Consider the following 16,483-nt stretch of genomic DNA (forward strand, 5'->3'; position numbering starts at 1 on the left):
TTATCCTGCATTAGTGCATCTAAAGGCCAAACCCGTTACAGACCTGCCTCCCTAGAAAACAATTACGAGTGACAAGCAGTATTGTGAAGATACGTGACGTCACTTCTGTTGATCAGTGGTTAAAGCGTTCGCTCGTCACGCCGAAGACCGGGTTTGAATCCCGACATTGGTACAATGTGTGAAGCCCATTTCTGGTGTCCCCCGCCGTGATATTGCTGGAATATTGCTAAAAGTGGCGTAAAACCAAACTCACTCACTCACTCACTCACTGTTGATCATTTGGCAGGTGTGCAAGGTTGGTCTTCAGACAGAACACTTGTTGAGAACAACTTTTCTTCTTCAGCCTAGGACCATCGCACTGCTCTGTTTCTGTCATATGGTAAGCAGTAGATGCATTAAAGGGCAAGTTCACACGGAAATGAACCTATTTTTCTTGTACTTTTTCCACATTAAAAGTGTTAACATAGAAGTGTCATAGACAAAAATATAAAAATATCACAATTAATTAACATATTTTTCGCATTAAAACTATTTACATTTTTCACATTTACCAAGTGTTCTATTTCCACAACAAAAACACCATGGCTTATGCCCCTTGCAATATGACGTCATTGGTGCCAATTGATAAACATTATGACGTCATCATGCTTTGTTAGAGCCGCTTCACGTGGTGTAGGTCCAGGTGTGTGATTCTAGCGTCTCAGATGCCAGCCAACATAGTGTTATGCTGAGTCACCACTGCGCCGGAGTGTGTCGTAGGCCATGTTGTTTTACCGCAAACTGGTACTTGATATCTTTTGCGTTGAGAATAGACAGGGACCCAGTTGAATTGGCACCAATTACGTCATAATCTAAGGGGGATAACTCAGGCCTGTTTAGCTCGAAAAACGAAGGCCTCATAACGGCATATCATTTTCACACTATTGTGAGCTTCCTACGTTCACTCTGAAAAAAATGAGTGTATATTTTCAAACACAGATACTAATTAATTCTAAAATTGCGTTTTGTTTAGAAAAAGAAAGAAAGTGATTTTTGCGTGTACACTTCCCCTTTAAGGAGTAATACAGGATAAATATACAAATGTAAAAAATGTTTATGTTTCACTAAGTTTAAATACAATAAGTTATACTGATAAGACTACTCAAAAGCCAGTTATGAATATGATGACATTGTGCAATGTAGCTATCTATTGATGTTCAAGTATAGGGGAAAAATATGATTATTGATTTGGTTAGTGAGAGAATTTGAAAACTCATCATTTTAGAGTATGGACACATAAAAGGCAAAGGTCTAATGAAATCAAAATAAGCTTTATCTGTTATAATCATCTGATCTTTGCCAAGGCAAACATGGTACAGCCAGAGAAATGTAAATCATGTGAGGTTTACGACACTGTTATACCATCATCATTATACAGACTGAAAATTAGTAGAAATATTCTTTTTAATTAATGAGATGAAAAGGTGTAGTTGGTAAGTACCCTTGAATTTGTCTTTTAAACAATAAGGCCACAGTAATATCTGTCTTCCTGGTCGTCACTGAGGGATGACAAGTGGCGACAAACAGCCATCAACCAGACATACAATCTTTCTGTACACCATCCGCACCCATCAACATGATCAGTGTTACAAATAGCAAAATGAATTTCAGTGATTTCAGTCTTTTATTCTAAAAGTTATGTTATGATGTGCGGTTGATCACATAAATTGTTAGTACATGTGTCTTCCACAATTTCTTGAGAAAATATTTCTCCCTTCACTCAGTGATATGCAAGAGACCTAGTACATACTTTTGTTGTCCAAGTTCACAACTTTACATGCTATGTAATACCTTGACTTTTCGCGAACCATCACCAAGCTGCTGAAAATGATGTTTGAACATTTAGAGTGCAAGATGAGCGATGGGTTTCCATGCATGTTTTAAACATAAAATGTATCTTTTTTGTATATGCATCCATATGTATGTGGTATTATCGATTAGGTTATAAACATGTAGATTTGACATTCCAGATTTGACATTGCAAGAGAGATCCAGAAGTTAAAGTCCCTGGTCTTGCCTCAGAATGCAAAGGATCTCTTCCATGGAAGAGGGTTCCGACTGCCAGAGTAAGTCACACGATAAGGCTTGAGAAAGGTTAACTTGGAAATGCTTATGAACATAACCTCTTCTTTATGGTAAGGAAGCCGAATAGTTAAACATTTAAAGTACGTAATTCATCTGGCTACTGAGTCTGACATCATCATGTAAAGGGGCGTGGTTTGTCAAATAGTCTGTGCCATGGAACCCCGGGGCTGGCTACTGAGTGTAACATCATCATGTACAGGGGCGTGGTTTGTCAAATAGTCTGTGCCATGAAACCCCGGGGCTGGCTACTGAGTGTAACATCATCATGTACAGGGGCGTGGTTTGTCAAATAGTCTGTGCCATGGAACCCCGGGGCTGGCTACTGAGTGTAACATCATCATGTACAGGGGCGTGGTTTGTCAAATAGTCTGTGCCATGGAACCCCGGGGCTGGCTACTGAGTGTAACATCATCATGTACAGGGGCGTGGTTTGTCAAATAGTCTGTGTCATGGAACCCCGGGGCTGGCTACTGAGTGTAACATCATCATGTACAGGGGCGTGGTTTGTCAAATAGTCTGTGTCATGGAACCCCGGGGCTGGCTACTGAGTGTAACATCATCATGTACAGGGGCGTGGTTTGTCAAATAGTCTGTGTCATGGAACCCCGGGGCTGGCTACTGAGTGTAACATCATCATGTACAGGGGCGTGGTTTGTCAAATAGTCTGTGCCATGGAACCCCGGGGCTGGCTACTGAGTGTAACATCATCATGTACAGGGGCGTGGTTTGTCAAATAGTCTGTGTCATGGAACCCCGGGGCTGGCTACTGAGTGTAACATCATCATGTACAGGGGCGTGGTTTGTCAAATAGTCTGTGTCATGGAACCCCGGGGCTGGCTACTGAGTGTAACATCATCATGTACAGGGGCGTGGTTTGTCAAATAGTCTGTGCCATGGAACCCCGGGGCTGGCTACTGAGTGTAACATCATCATGTACAGGGGCGTGGTTTGTCAAATAGTCTGTGTCATGGAACCCCGGGGCTGGCTACTGAGTGTAACATCATCATGTACAGGGGCGTGGTTTGTCAAATAGTCTGTGTCATGGAACCCCGGGGCTGGCTACTGAGTGTAACATCATCATGTACAGGGGCGTGGTTTGTCAAATAGTCTGTGTCATGGAACCCCGGGGCTGGCTACTGAGTGTAACATCATCATGTACAGGGGCGTGGTTTGTCAAATAGTCTGTGTCATGGAATGCACGGTATGATGTAGGACCTTACAAAGGAAATCCTGTTTTCAGTGGCCATGGTTCTGTCAACCCAAGAGGTCAGCCATACGACATCACAGAGGAAAGTATGTACCCCTTGAAATCAACTATGTGTCCTCAATGTGTGTAAACACTCAACTATGTGTCCTGTGTAAACACTCAACTATGTGTCCTTCTGTGTAAATACTCAACTATGTGTCCTTCTGTGTAAACACTCAACTATGTGTCCTGTGTAAACACTCAACAATGTGTCCTTCTGTGTAAACACTCAACTATGTGTCCTGTGTAAACACTCAACAATGTGTCCTTCTGTGTAAACACTCAACTATGTGTCCTGTGTAAACACTCAACAATGTGTCCTTCTGTGTAAACACTCAACTATGTGTCCTGTGTAAACACTCAACTATGGTCCTTCTGTGTAAACACTCAACAATGTGTAAACACTCAACAATGTGTCCTTCTGTGTAAATACTCAACTATGTGTCCTTCTGTGTAAACACTCAACTATGTGTCCTGTGTAAACACTCAACAAGGTGTCCTTCTGTGTAAACACTCAACTATGTGTCCTGTGTAAACACTCAACAATGTGTCCTTCTGTGTAAATACTCAACAATGTGTCCTTCTGTGTAAATACTCAACTATGTGTCCTTCTGTGTAAACACTCAACTATGTGTCCTGTGTAAACACTCAACTATGTGTCCTTCTGTGTAAATACTCAACAATGTGTCCTTCTGTATAAACACTCAACAATGTGTAAACACTCAACAATGTGTCCTGTGTAAACACTCAACAATGTGTCCTTCTGTGTAAATACTCAACTATGTGTCCTTCTGTGTAAACACTCAACTATGTGTCCTGTGTAAACACTCAACTATGGTCCTTCTGTGTAAACACTCAACAATGTGTAAACACTCAACAATGTGTCCTTCTGTGTAAATACTCAACTATGTGTAAACACTCAACAATGTGTCCTGTGTAAACACTCAACAATGTGTCCTTCTGTGTAAATACTCAACTATGTGTCCTTCTGTGTAAACACTCAACTATGTGTCCTGTGTAAACACTCAACAATGTGTCCTTCTGTGTAAACACTCAACAATGTGTAAACACTCAACAATGTGTCCTTCTGTGTAAACACTCAACAATGTGTAAACACTCAACAATGTGTCCTTCTGTGTAAATACTCAACTATGTGTAAACACTCAACAATGTGTCCTGTGTAAACACTCAACTATGGTCCTTCTGTGTAAACACTCAACAATGTGTAAACACTCAACAATGTGTCCTTCTGTGTAAACACTCAACAATGTGTAAACACTCAACAATGTGTCCTGTGTAAACACTCAACAATGTGTCCTTCTGTGTAAATACTCAACTATGTGTCCTTCTGTGTAAATACTCAACTATGTGTCCTGTGTAAACACTCAACTATGGTCCTTCTGTGTAAACACTCAACAATGTGTAAACACTCAACAATGTGTCCTTCTGTGTAAATACTCAACTATGTGTCCTTCTGTGTAAACACTCAACTATGTGTCCTGTGTAAACACTCAACAATGTGTCCTTCTGTGTAAACACTCAACTATGTGTCCTGTGTAAACACTCAACAATGTGTCCTTCTGTGTAAATACTCAACAATGTGTCCTTCTGTGTAAATACTCAACTAGGTGTCCTTCTGTGTAAACACTCAACTATGTGTCCTTCTGTGTAAATACTCAACAATGTGTCCTTCTGTATAAACACTCAACAATGTGTAAACACTCAACAATGTGTCCTGTGTAAACACTCAACAATGTGTCCTTCTGTGTAAACACTCAACTATGTGTCCTTCTGTGTAAATACTCAACTATGTGTCCTTCTGTGTAAACACTCAACTATGTGTCCTTCTGTGTAAACACTCAACTATGTGTCCTTCTGTGTAAACACTCAACTATGTGTCCTGTGTAAACACTCAACAATGTGTAAACACTCAACAATGTGTCCTTCTGTGTAAACGCTCAACTATGTGTCCTTCTGTGTAAACACTCAACTATGTGTCCTTCTGTGTAAACACTCAACTATGTGTCCTTCTGTGTAAACAGTCAACTATGTGTCCTGTGTAAACACTCAACAATGTGTAAACACTCAACAATGTGTCCTTCTGTGTAAACACTCAACTATTTGTCCTGTGTAAACACTCAACAATGTGTAAACACTCAACAATGTGTCCTTCTGTGTAAATACTCAACTATGTGTCCTTCTGTGTAAACACTCAACTATGTGTCCTGTGTAAACACTCAACAATGTGTCCTTCTGTGTAAATACTCAACTATGTGTCCTTCTGTGTAAACACTCAACTATGTGTCCTTCTGTGTAAACACTCAACTATGTGTCCTGTGTAAACACTCAACTATGTGTCCTTCTGTGTAAACACTCAACTATGTGTCCTTCTGTATAAACACTCAACAATGTGTCCTTCTGTGTAAACACTCAACTATGTGTCCTTCTGTATAAACACTCAACAATGTGTCCTTCTGTATAAACACTCAACAATGTGTCCTGTGTAAACACTCAACTATGTGTCCTGTGTAAACACTCAACTATGTGTCCTTCTGTGTAAACACTCAACAATGTGTCCTTCTGTATAAACACTCAACAATGTGTCTTGTGTAAACACTCAACTATGTGTCCTGTGTAAACACTCAACTATGTGTCCTTCTGTGTAAATACTCAACTATGTGTCCTTCTGTGTAAACACTCAACAATGTGTCCTGTGTAAACACTCAACTATGTGTCCTGTGTAAACACTCAACTATGTGTCCTTCTGTGTAAATACTCAACTATGTGTCCTTCTGTGTAAATACTCAACTATGTGTCCTTCTGTGTAAATACTCAACTATGTGTCCTTCTGTGTAAATACTCAACTATGTGTCCTTCTGTGTAAACACTCAACAATGTGTCCTGTGTAAACACTCAACAATGTGTCCTTCTGTATAAACACTCAACAATGTGTCCTTCTGTGTAAATACTCAACTATGTGTCCTTCTGTGTAAACACTCAACAATGTGTCCTTCTGTGTAAACACTCAACTATGTGTCCTTCTGTATAAACACTCAACAATGTGTCCTTCTGTATAAACACTCAACAATGTGTCCTTCTGTGTAAATACTCAACTATGTGTCCTTCTGTGTAAACACTCAACAATGTGTCCTGTGTAAACACTCAACAATGTGTCCTTCTGTATAAACACTCAACAATGTGTCCTTCTGTGTAAATACTCAACTATGTGTCCTTCTGTGTAAACACTCAACAATGTGTCCTTCTGTGTAAACACTCAACTATGTGTCCTTCTGTGTAAACACTCAACTATGTGTCCTTCTGTGTAAACACTCAACTATGTGTCCTTCTGTATAAACACTCAACAATGTGTCCTTCTGTGTAAATACTCAACTATGTGTCCTTCTGTGTAAACACTCAACAATGTGTCCTGTGTAAACACTCAACTATGTGTCCTGTGTAAACACTCAACTATGTGTCCTTCTGTGTAAATACTCAACTATGTGTCCTTCTGTGTAAATACTCAACTATGTGTCCTTCTGTGTAAACACTCAACTATGTGTCCTTCTGTGTAAACACTCAACTATGTGTCCTTCTGTGTAAATACTCAACTATGTGTCCTTCTGTGTAAATACTCAACTATGTGTCCTTCTGTATAAACACTCAACAATGTGTCCTTCTGTGTAAACACTCAACTATGTGTCCTTCTGTGTAAATACTCAACTATGTGTCCTTCTGTGTAAATACTCAACTATGTGTCCTGTGTAAACACTCAACTATGTGTCCTGTGTAAACACTCAACTATGTGTCCTTCTGTGTAAACACTCAACAATGTGTCCTGTGTAAACACTCAACAATGTGTCCTTCTGTGTAAACACTCAACTATGTGTCCTTCTGTGTAAATACTCAACTATGTGTCCTGTGTAAACACTCAACTATGGTCCTTCTGTGTAAACACTCAACAATGTGTAAACACTCAACAATGTGTCCTTCTGTGTAAACACTCAACTATGTGTCCTTCTGTGTAAATACTCAACTATGTGTCCTTCTGTGTAAATACTCAACTATGTGTCCTTCTGTGTAAATACTCAACTATGTGTCCTTCTGTGTAAACACTCAACTATGTGTCCTGTGTAAACACTCAACTATGTGTCCTTCTGTGTAAATACTCAACTATGTGTCCTTCTGTGTAAACACTCAACAATGTGTCCTGTGTAAACACTCAACAATGTGTCCTTCTGTATAAACACTCAACAATGTGTCCTTCTGTGTAAATACTCAACTATGTGTCCTTCTGTGTAAACACTCAACTATGTGTCCTTCTGTATAAACACTCAACAATGTGTCCTTCTGTGTAAACACTCAACTATGTGTCCTTCTGTGTAAATACTCAACTATGTGTCCTTCTGTGTAAATACTCAACTATGTGTCCTGTGTAAACACTCAACTATGAGTCCTGTGTAAACACTCAACTATGTGTCCTTCTGTGTAAACACTCAACAATGTGTCCTGTGTAAACACTCAACAATGTGTCCTTCTGTGTAAACACTCAACTATGTGTCCTTCTGTGTAAATACTCAACTATGTGTCCTGTGTAAACACTCAACTATGGTCCTTCTGTGTAAACACTCAACAATGTGTAAACACTCAACAATGTGTCCTTCTGTGTAAACACTCAACTATGTGTCCTTCTGTGTAAATACTCAACTATGTGTCCTTCTGTGTAAATACTCAACTATGTGTCCTTCTGTGTAAACACTCAACAATGTGTCCTTCTGTGTAAACACTCAACTATGTGTCCTTCTGTGTAAACACTCAACTATGTGTCCTTCTGTGTAAACACTCAACAATGTGTCCTTCTGTGTAAACACTCAACTATGTGTCCTGTGTAAACACTCAACAATGTGTCCTTCTGTGTAAATACTCAACTATGTGTCCTTCTGTGTAAATACTCAACTATGTGTCCTTCTGTGTAAACACTCAACAATGTGTCCTGTGTAAACACTCAACAATGTGTCCTTCTGTATAAACACTCAACAATGTGTCCTTCTGTGTAAACACTCAACAATGTGTCCTTCTGTGTAAACACTCAACTATGGTCCTTCTGTGTAAACACTCAACAATGTGTAAACACTCAACAATGTGTCCTTCTGTGTAAACACTCAACTATGTGTCCTTCTGTGTAAATACTCAACTATGTGTCCTTCTGTGTAAATACTCAACTATGTGTCCTTCTGTGTAAATACTCAACTATGTGTCCTTCTGTGTAAATACTCAACTATGTGTCCTTCTGTGTAAACACTCAACAATGTGTCCTGTGTAAACACTCAACAATGTGTCCTTCTGTATAAACACTCAACAATGTGTCCTTCTGTGTAAATACTCAACTATGTGTCCTTCTGTATAAACACTCAACTATGTGTCCTTCTGTGTAAATACTCAACTATGTGTCCTTCTGTGTAAATACTCAACTATGTGTCCTTCTGTATAAACACTCAACAATGTGTCCTTCTGTGTAAACACTCAACTATGTGTCCTTCTGTGTAAATACTCAACTATGTGTCCTTCTGTGTAAATACTCAACTATGTGTCCTGTGTAAACACTCAACTATGTGTCCTGTGTAAACACTCAACTATGTGTCCTTCTGTGTAAACACTCAACAATGTGTCCTGTGTAAACACTCAACAATGTGTCCTTCTGTATAAACACTCAACAATGTGTCCTTCTGTGTAAATACTCAACTATGTGTCCTTCTGTGTAAACACTCAACTATGTGTCCTTCTGTGTAAACACTCAACAATGTGTCCTTCTGTGTAAACACTCAACTATGTGTCCTTCTGTGTAAATACTCAACTATGTGTCCTTCTGTGTAAACACTCAACTATGTGTCCTTCTGTATAAACACTCAACAATGTGTCCTTCTGTGTAAACACTCAACTATGTGTCCTTCTGTGTAAATACTCAACTATGTGTCCTTCTGTATAAACACTCAACAATGTGTAAACACTCAACAATGTGTCCTTCTGTGTAAACACTCAACAATGTGTCCTTCTGTGTAAACACTCAACAATGTGTCCTTCTGTGTAAACACTCAACTATGTGTCCTGTGTAAACACTCAACTATGTGTCCTTCTGTGTAAACACTCAACTATGTGTCCTGTGTAAACACTCAACAATGTGTCCTTCTGTATAAACACTCAACAATGTGTAAACACTCAACAATGTGTCCTTCTGTGTAAACACTCAACTATGTGTCCTGTGTAAACACTCAACTATGTGTCCTGTGTAAACACTCAACAATGTGTCCTTCTGTATAAACACTCAACAATGTGTAAACACTCAACAATGTGTCCTGTGTAAACACTCAACTATGTGTCCTGTGTAAACACTCAACTATGTGTCCTTCTGTGTAAACACTCAACAATGTGTCCTTCTGTATAAACACTCAACAATGTGTCCTGTGTAAACACTCAACTATGTGTCCTGTATAAACACTCAACAATGTGTCCTTCTGTGTAAATACTCAACTATGTGTCCTTCTGTGTAAACACTCAACAATGTGTCCTTCTGTGTAAACACTCAACAATGTGTCCTTCTGTGTAAATACTCAACTATGTGTCCTGTGTAAACACTCAACTATGTGTCCTGTGTAAACACTCAACTATGTGTCCTGTGTAAACACTCAACTATGTGTCCTGTGTAAACACTCAACTATGTGTCCTTCTGTGTAAACACTCAACAATGTGTCCTTCTGTGTAAATACTCAACTATGTGTCCTTCTGTGTAAACACTCAACAATGTGTCCTTCTGTGTAAACACTCAACTATGTGTCCTGTGTAAACACTCAACAATGTATCCTGTGTAAATACTCAACTATGTGTCCTTCTGTGTAAACACTCAACTATGTGTCCTGTGTAAATACTCAACTATGTGTCCTTCTGTGTAAACACTCAACTATGTGTCCTGTGTAAACACTCAACTATGTGTCCTTCTGTATAAACACTCAACAATTTGTCCTTCTGTGTAAACACTCAACTATGTGTCCTGTGTAAACACTCAACAATGTGTCCTTCTGTGTAAATACTCAACTATGTGTCCTTCTGTGTAAACACTCAACTATGTGTCCTGTGTAAACACTCAACTATGTGTCCTGTATAAACACTCAACAATGTGTCCTTCTGTGTAAACACTCAACTATGTGTCCTTCTGTGTAAACACTCAACAATGTGTCCTTCTGTGTAAATACTCAACTATGTGTCCTTCTGTGTAAACACTCAACAATGTGTCCTTTTGTGTAAACACTCAACAATGTGTCCTTCTGTGTAAACACTCAACTATGTGTCCTGTGTAAACACTCAACTATGTGTCCTGTGTAAACACTCAACAATGTGTCCTTCTGTGTAAACACTCAACTATGTGTCCTGTGTAAACACTCAACTATGTGTCCTTCTGTATAAACACTCAACAATGTGTCCTTCTGTGTAAACACTCACCTATTTGTCCTGTGTAAACACTCAACTATGTGTCCTGCGTAAACACTCAGCTATGTATCCTTCTGTGTAAACACTCAACAATGTGTCCTGTGTAAACACTCGACAATGTGTCCTGTGTAAACACTCAACAATGTGTCCTTCTGTGTAAACACTCAACTATTTGTCCTGTGTAAACACTCAACTATGTGTCCTGTGTAAACACTCAGCTATGTATCCTTCTGTGTAAACACTCAACAATGTGTCCTGTGTAAACACTCAACAATGTGTCCTGTGTAAACGCTCAACTATGTGTCCTTCTGTATGAACACTCAACTATGTGTCCTGTGTGAACACTCAACTATGTGTCCTGTGTAAACACTCAGCTATGTGTCCTGTGTAAACACTCAACTATGTGTCCTGTGTAAACACTCAGCTATGTATCCTTCTGTGTAAACACTCAACAATGTGTCCTGTGTAAACACTCGACAATGTGTCCTGTGTAAACACTCAACTATTTGTCCTGTGTAAACATTCAACTATGTGTCCTTCTGTATGAACACTCAACTATGTGTCCTGTGTAAACATTCAACTATGTGTCCTCCTGTGTAAACACTCAACAATGTGTCCTGTGTAAACACTCAACAATGTGTCCTTCTGTGTAAATACTCAACTATGTGTCCTTCTGTGTAAACACTCAACAATGTGTCCTGTGTAAACACTCAACAATGTGTCCTGTGTAAACACTCAACAATGTGTCCTTCTGTGTAAATACTCAACTATGTGTCCTCCTGTGTAAACACTCAACTATGTGTCCTTCTGTATAAACACTCAACTATGTGTCCTTCTGTGTAAACACTCAACAATGTGTCCTTCTGTGTAAACACTCAACAATGTGTCCTTCTGTGTAAACACTCAACAATGTGTCCTTCTGTGTAAACACTCAACAATGTGTAAACACTCAACAATGTGTCCTTCTGTGTAAACACTCAACAATGTGTCCTTCTGTGTAAACGCTCAACTATGTGTCCTTCTGTGTAAACACTCAACTATGTGTCCTTCTGTATAAACACTCAACTATGTGTCCTGTGTAAACACTCAACAATGTGTCCTTCTGTGTAAACACTCAACTATGTGTCCTGTGTAAATACTCAACTATGTGTCCTTCTGTGTAAACACTCAACTATGTGTCCTTCTGTGTAAACACTCAACTATGTGTCCTTCTGTGTAAACACTCAACTATGTGTCCTTCTGTGTAAACACTCAACAATGTGTCCTTCTGTGTAAACACTCAACTATGTGTCCTTCTGTGTAAATACTCAACTATGTGTCCTTCTGTGTAAACACTCAACAATGTGTCCTGTGTAAACACTCAACAATGTGTCCTTCTGTGTAAATACTCAACTATGTGTCCTTCTGTGTAAACACTCAACTATGTGTCCTGTGTAAACACTCAACTATGTGTCCTGTGTAAACACTCAACTATGTGTCCTTCTGTATAAACACTCAACTATGTGTCCTGTGTAAACACTCAACTATGTGTCCTTCTGTGTAAACACTCAACTATGTGTCCTGTGTAAATACTCAACTATGTGTCCTTCTGTGTAAATACTCAACTATGTGTCCTGTGTAAACACTCAACAATGTGTCCTTCTGTGTAAACACTCAACAATGTGTCCTTCTGTGTAAACACTCAACTATGTGTCCTGTGTAAACACTCAACTATGTGTCCTTCTGTATAAACACTCAACTATGTGTCCTGTGTAAACACTCAACTATGTGTCCTGTGTAAACACTCAACTATGTGTCCTTCTGTATAAACACTCAACTATGTGTCCTGTGTAAACACTCAACAATGTGTCCTTCTGTGTAAACACTCAACAATGTGTCCTTCTGTATAAACACTCAACAATGTGTCCTGTGTAAACACTCAACTATGTGTCCTTCTGTATAAACACTCAACAATGTGTCCTTCTGTGTAAACACTCAACAATGTGTCCTTCTGTGTAAACACTCAACTATGTGTCCTGTGTAAACACTCAACAATGTGTCCTTCTGTGTAAACACTCAACAATGTGTCCTTCTGTGTAAACGCTCAACTATGTGTCCTTCTGTGTAAACGCTCAACTATGTGTCCTTCTGTATAAACACTCAACTATGTGTCCTTCTGTATAAACACTCAACAATGTGTCCTGTATGAACGCTCAACAATGTGTCCTTCTGTGTAAACGCTCAACTATGTGTCCTTCTGTGTAAACACTCAACTATGTGTCCTGTGTAAACACTCAACAATGTGTCCTGTGTAAACACTCGACAATGTGTCCTGTCTAAACACTCAACTATTTGTCCTGTGTAAACATTCAACTATGTGTCCTTCTGTATGAACACTCAACTATGTGTCCTGTGTAAACACTCAACAATGTGTCCTGTGTAAACACTCGACAATGTGTCCTGTGTAAACACTCAACTATTTGTCCTGTGTAAACATTCAACTATGTGTCCTTCTGTATGAACACTCAACTATGTGTCCTGTGTAAACACTCAACAATGTGTCCTGTGTAAACACTCGACAATGTGTCCTGTGTAAACACTCAACTATTTGTCCTGTGTAAACATTCAACTATGTGTCCTTCTGTGTAAACACTCAACTATGTGTCCTTCTGTGTAAATACTCAACTATGTGTCCTTCTGTGTAAACACTCAACAATGTGTCCTGTGTAAACACTCAACAATGTGTCCTTCTGTGTAAATACTCAACTATGTGTCCTTCTGTGTAAACACTCAACAATGTGTCCTGTGTAAACACTCAACAATGTGTCCTTCTGTGTAAACGCTCAACTATGTGTCCTGTGTAAACACTCAACAATGTGTCCTGTGTAAACACTCAACTATTTGTCCTGTGTAAACACTCAACTATTTGTCCTGTGTAAACACTCAACTATGTGTTCTGTGTAAACACTCAACTATGTGTCCTTCTGTGTAAACGCTCAACTATGTGTCCTGTGTAAACACTCAACAATGTGTCCTGTGTAAACACTCAACTATTTGTCCTGTGTAAACACTCAACTATGTGTCCTGTGTAAACACTCAACTATTTGTCCTGTGTAAACACTCAACAATGTGTCCTTCTGTGTAAACACTCAACAATGTGTCCTTCTGTGTAAACGCTCAACTATGTGTCCTGTGTAAACACTCAACAATGTGTCCTGTGTAAACACTCAACTATTTGTCCTGTGTAAACACTCAACAATGTGTCCTGTGTAAACACTCAACAATGTGTCCTTCTGTGTAAACGCTCAACTATGTGTCCTGTGTAAACACTCAACAATGTGTCCTGTGTAAACACTCAACTATTTGTCCTGTGTAAACACTCAACTATGTGTCCTGTGTAAACACTCAACTATTTGTCCTGTGTAAACACTCAACAATGTGTCCTGTGTAAACACTCAACAATGTGTCCTTCTGTATAAACACTCAACTATGTGTCCTTCTGTGTAAACACTCAACAATGTGTCCTGTGTAAACACTCAACAATGTGTCCTTTTGTGTAAACACTCAACAATGTGTCCTGTGTAAACACTCAACTATGTGTCCTTTTGTGTAAACACTCAACTATGTGTCCTGTGTAAACACTCAACAATGTGTCCTTCTGTATAAACACTCAACTATGTGTCCTGTGTAAACACTCAACTATGTGTCCTTCTGTGTAAACACTCAACTATTTGTCCTGTGTAAACACTCAACTATTTGTCCTGTATAAACACTCAACTATGTGTACTGTGTAAACACTCAACAATGTGTCCTGTGTAAACACTCAACTATGTGTCCTGTATCAACACTCAACAATGTGTCCTTCTGTGTAAACACTCAACAATGTGTCCTTCTGTGTAAACACTCAACAATGTGTCCTTCTGTGTAAACACTCAACTATGTGTCCTGTGTAAACACTCAACTATGTGTCCTTCTGTGTAAACACTCAACTATGTGACTCCCATATCGTAATGCATATCTATTTTGACAGTAGACAAGTTTATTTCAGACAAGTATTTAATGCTATGAGTAGAGATCATTTGTTTGTACATTTATATCCATCTAGGGCGGCGTGCAGGTAACTCATTTAGTGTAATATTTCATATTCATTGTAGTTGCACATTGCTCTTGTAAAAGGCTTTGCTAGGTTTTTCATGAGCTGTGAGATAACTTTATTAATACCCAATTCTATATAGGATGATGGTAAACACATTACACTGTAAGGCGTGTTGATGTGGACCAGCTTTAGGTGCTTAAGCAGTCTATATATAGCTAGGCAATTTAATGTTTGTAGACTAAACTCAATATCTCTCGGGGATAACTTCAATTTGGGGCTCACTCTGCTCAGATTACAGTTCGGGCCATATTTTCATTAGACAAAGTAGTTGTTGCCCTCACCCTAGAAATAGTTATGTTAGAAACGTTTCTACAAGTACAACGCAAAGAAATGTCAAATTTCATATGCATGGTTTATGCGTGAACAGATGTGATATATGATTGACAAGGAGCCATTGTGCAGCTTTCGAAATTTATTCTAGTCTGCTAGTCCTAGACTACTAAACTGTTAAACTGTGCTAAGGACAAGTAACAATCCAGTGATGGTTGTCTCAATACCTAGTAGCATCTGTAGACTATTCTAAAGCAGTTCAACTTTGCACAAACTTGGAACAGAATAAAACATTCATTAACATTTTTATTTTGTTCAAGTAGGACTAGCGACAAGCTTTGAAAACTAGTAGAATAAGGTTTACACTAGTCCTCTGGATTAGTCTGAAACAAGACGAAGGTCTAAGGCTGTTGTATCACTGAAAATGATATCGATAGTATCGATAGATATAGCATGAAACAAATACTAATAATCATGTACTTTTGCATTTGTTTTGCTAAAAAAAAACTTAATTGTATTTGGTGATGAAGAGCTGTGACCTGCCGATGCATATAACAATAGTTATCTTGTCAATCAAAAGGTTTTAGTTCAGAAAACCTTCATAATCTTTTGTCAAGAGCCTTTAGTAATGAAACATAAAGTTAACTTAACAAGAAACGTCATACCAGTCTCCGTATCTCAGTCTCGTCTACTTGTCAACAACAGTTGGCTTTTATTGTGCACTTAGAAATGTAGTCAGCACTGGCTTCAGAAAACCTTCATGATTTTATGGCTGACAATCAGTGAATCCTTCCTTCTCTCAACAACTACCGAGCAGAGATGCTGAGTCTGGGACTGGGCATTTAAACTTGTGGACTGTTACAAGGAGTTCTGTGTGGAGCACTATAATGGGACTAAATGTCAAACTATTGAACACTACTGCAAAAGATCTATCAATATTGCAGTGGTGTTGAAGGAGCCATTACAATAGTCCAGTATCAGCTCAGAAGTTTCAATGCTTTTGTGACAGAATTCTACTCAATCTTAGTTTAAAGAGATCTTAGCTGAAAGAAACTAGGTAGCTAGCCTTCACACATTAAAGTAGAGCGGTTCTCAAAATGTTCTGAAATATGTTGTTTTGTAGCCTGACAGTCTTAAATATTTTTTTGACATATTGCACATTTAAGAAACAAGTCCTGTCCATTCATTTTCCACTATTAACATGATAAGACTCATGCACCACATACCAC

The 16,483-nt window shown here is 38.9% G+C and overlaps 1 protein-coding gene across 6 annotated transcripts in view; it reads left to right on the plus strand.

The window, feature by feature from the left end:
- LOC124126773 overlaps positions 1-16,483 on the plus strand; it is a 72,271-nt gene that overhangs the window by 36,458 nt on the left and 19,330 nt on the right. For 4 of the 6 annotated variants that reach the window (XM_048383723.1, XM_048383725.1, XM_048383727.1 and 1 more), the window contains 3 exons: positions 2,010-2,105; positions 3,365-3,417; positions 14,934-14,945. In XM_048383723.1, coding sequence (XP_048239680.1) covers positions 2,010-2,105; positions 3,365-3,417; positions 14,934-14,945 — 161 coding nt within the window. The remainder of the gene's footprint in view (positions 1-2,009; positions 2,106-3,364; positions 3,418-14,933; positions 14,946-16,483) is intronic. The other 2 variants (XM_048383724.1, XM_048383728.1) reach the window with 1 other exon arrangement.

The sequence above is a fragment of the Haliotis rufescens genome, unplaced genomic scaffold (genome assembly GCF_023055435.1).
Source record: "Haliotis rufescens isolate VD_foot unplaced genomic scaffold, xgHalRufe1.0.p SCAF_5, whole genome shotgun sequence".
Lineage (NCBI taxonomy): Eukaryota > Metazoa > Mollusca > Gastropoda > Lepetellida > Haliotidae > Haliotis > Haliotis rufescens.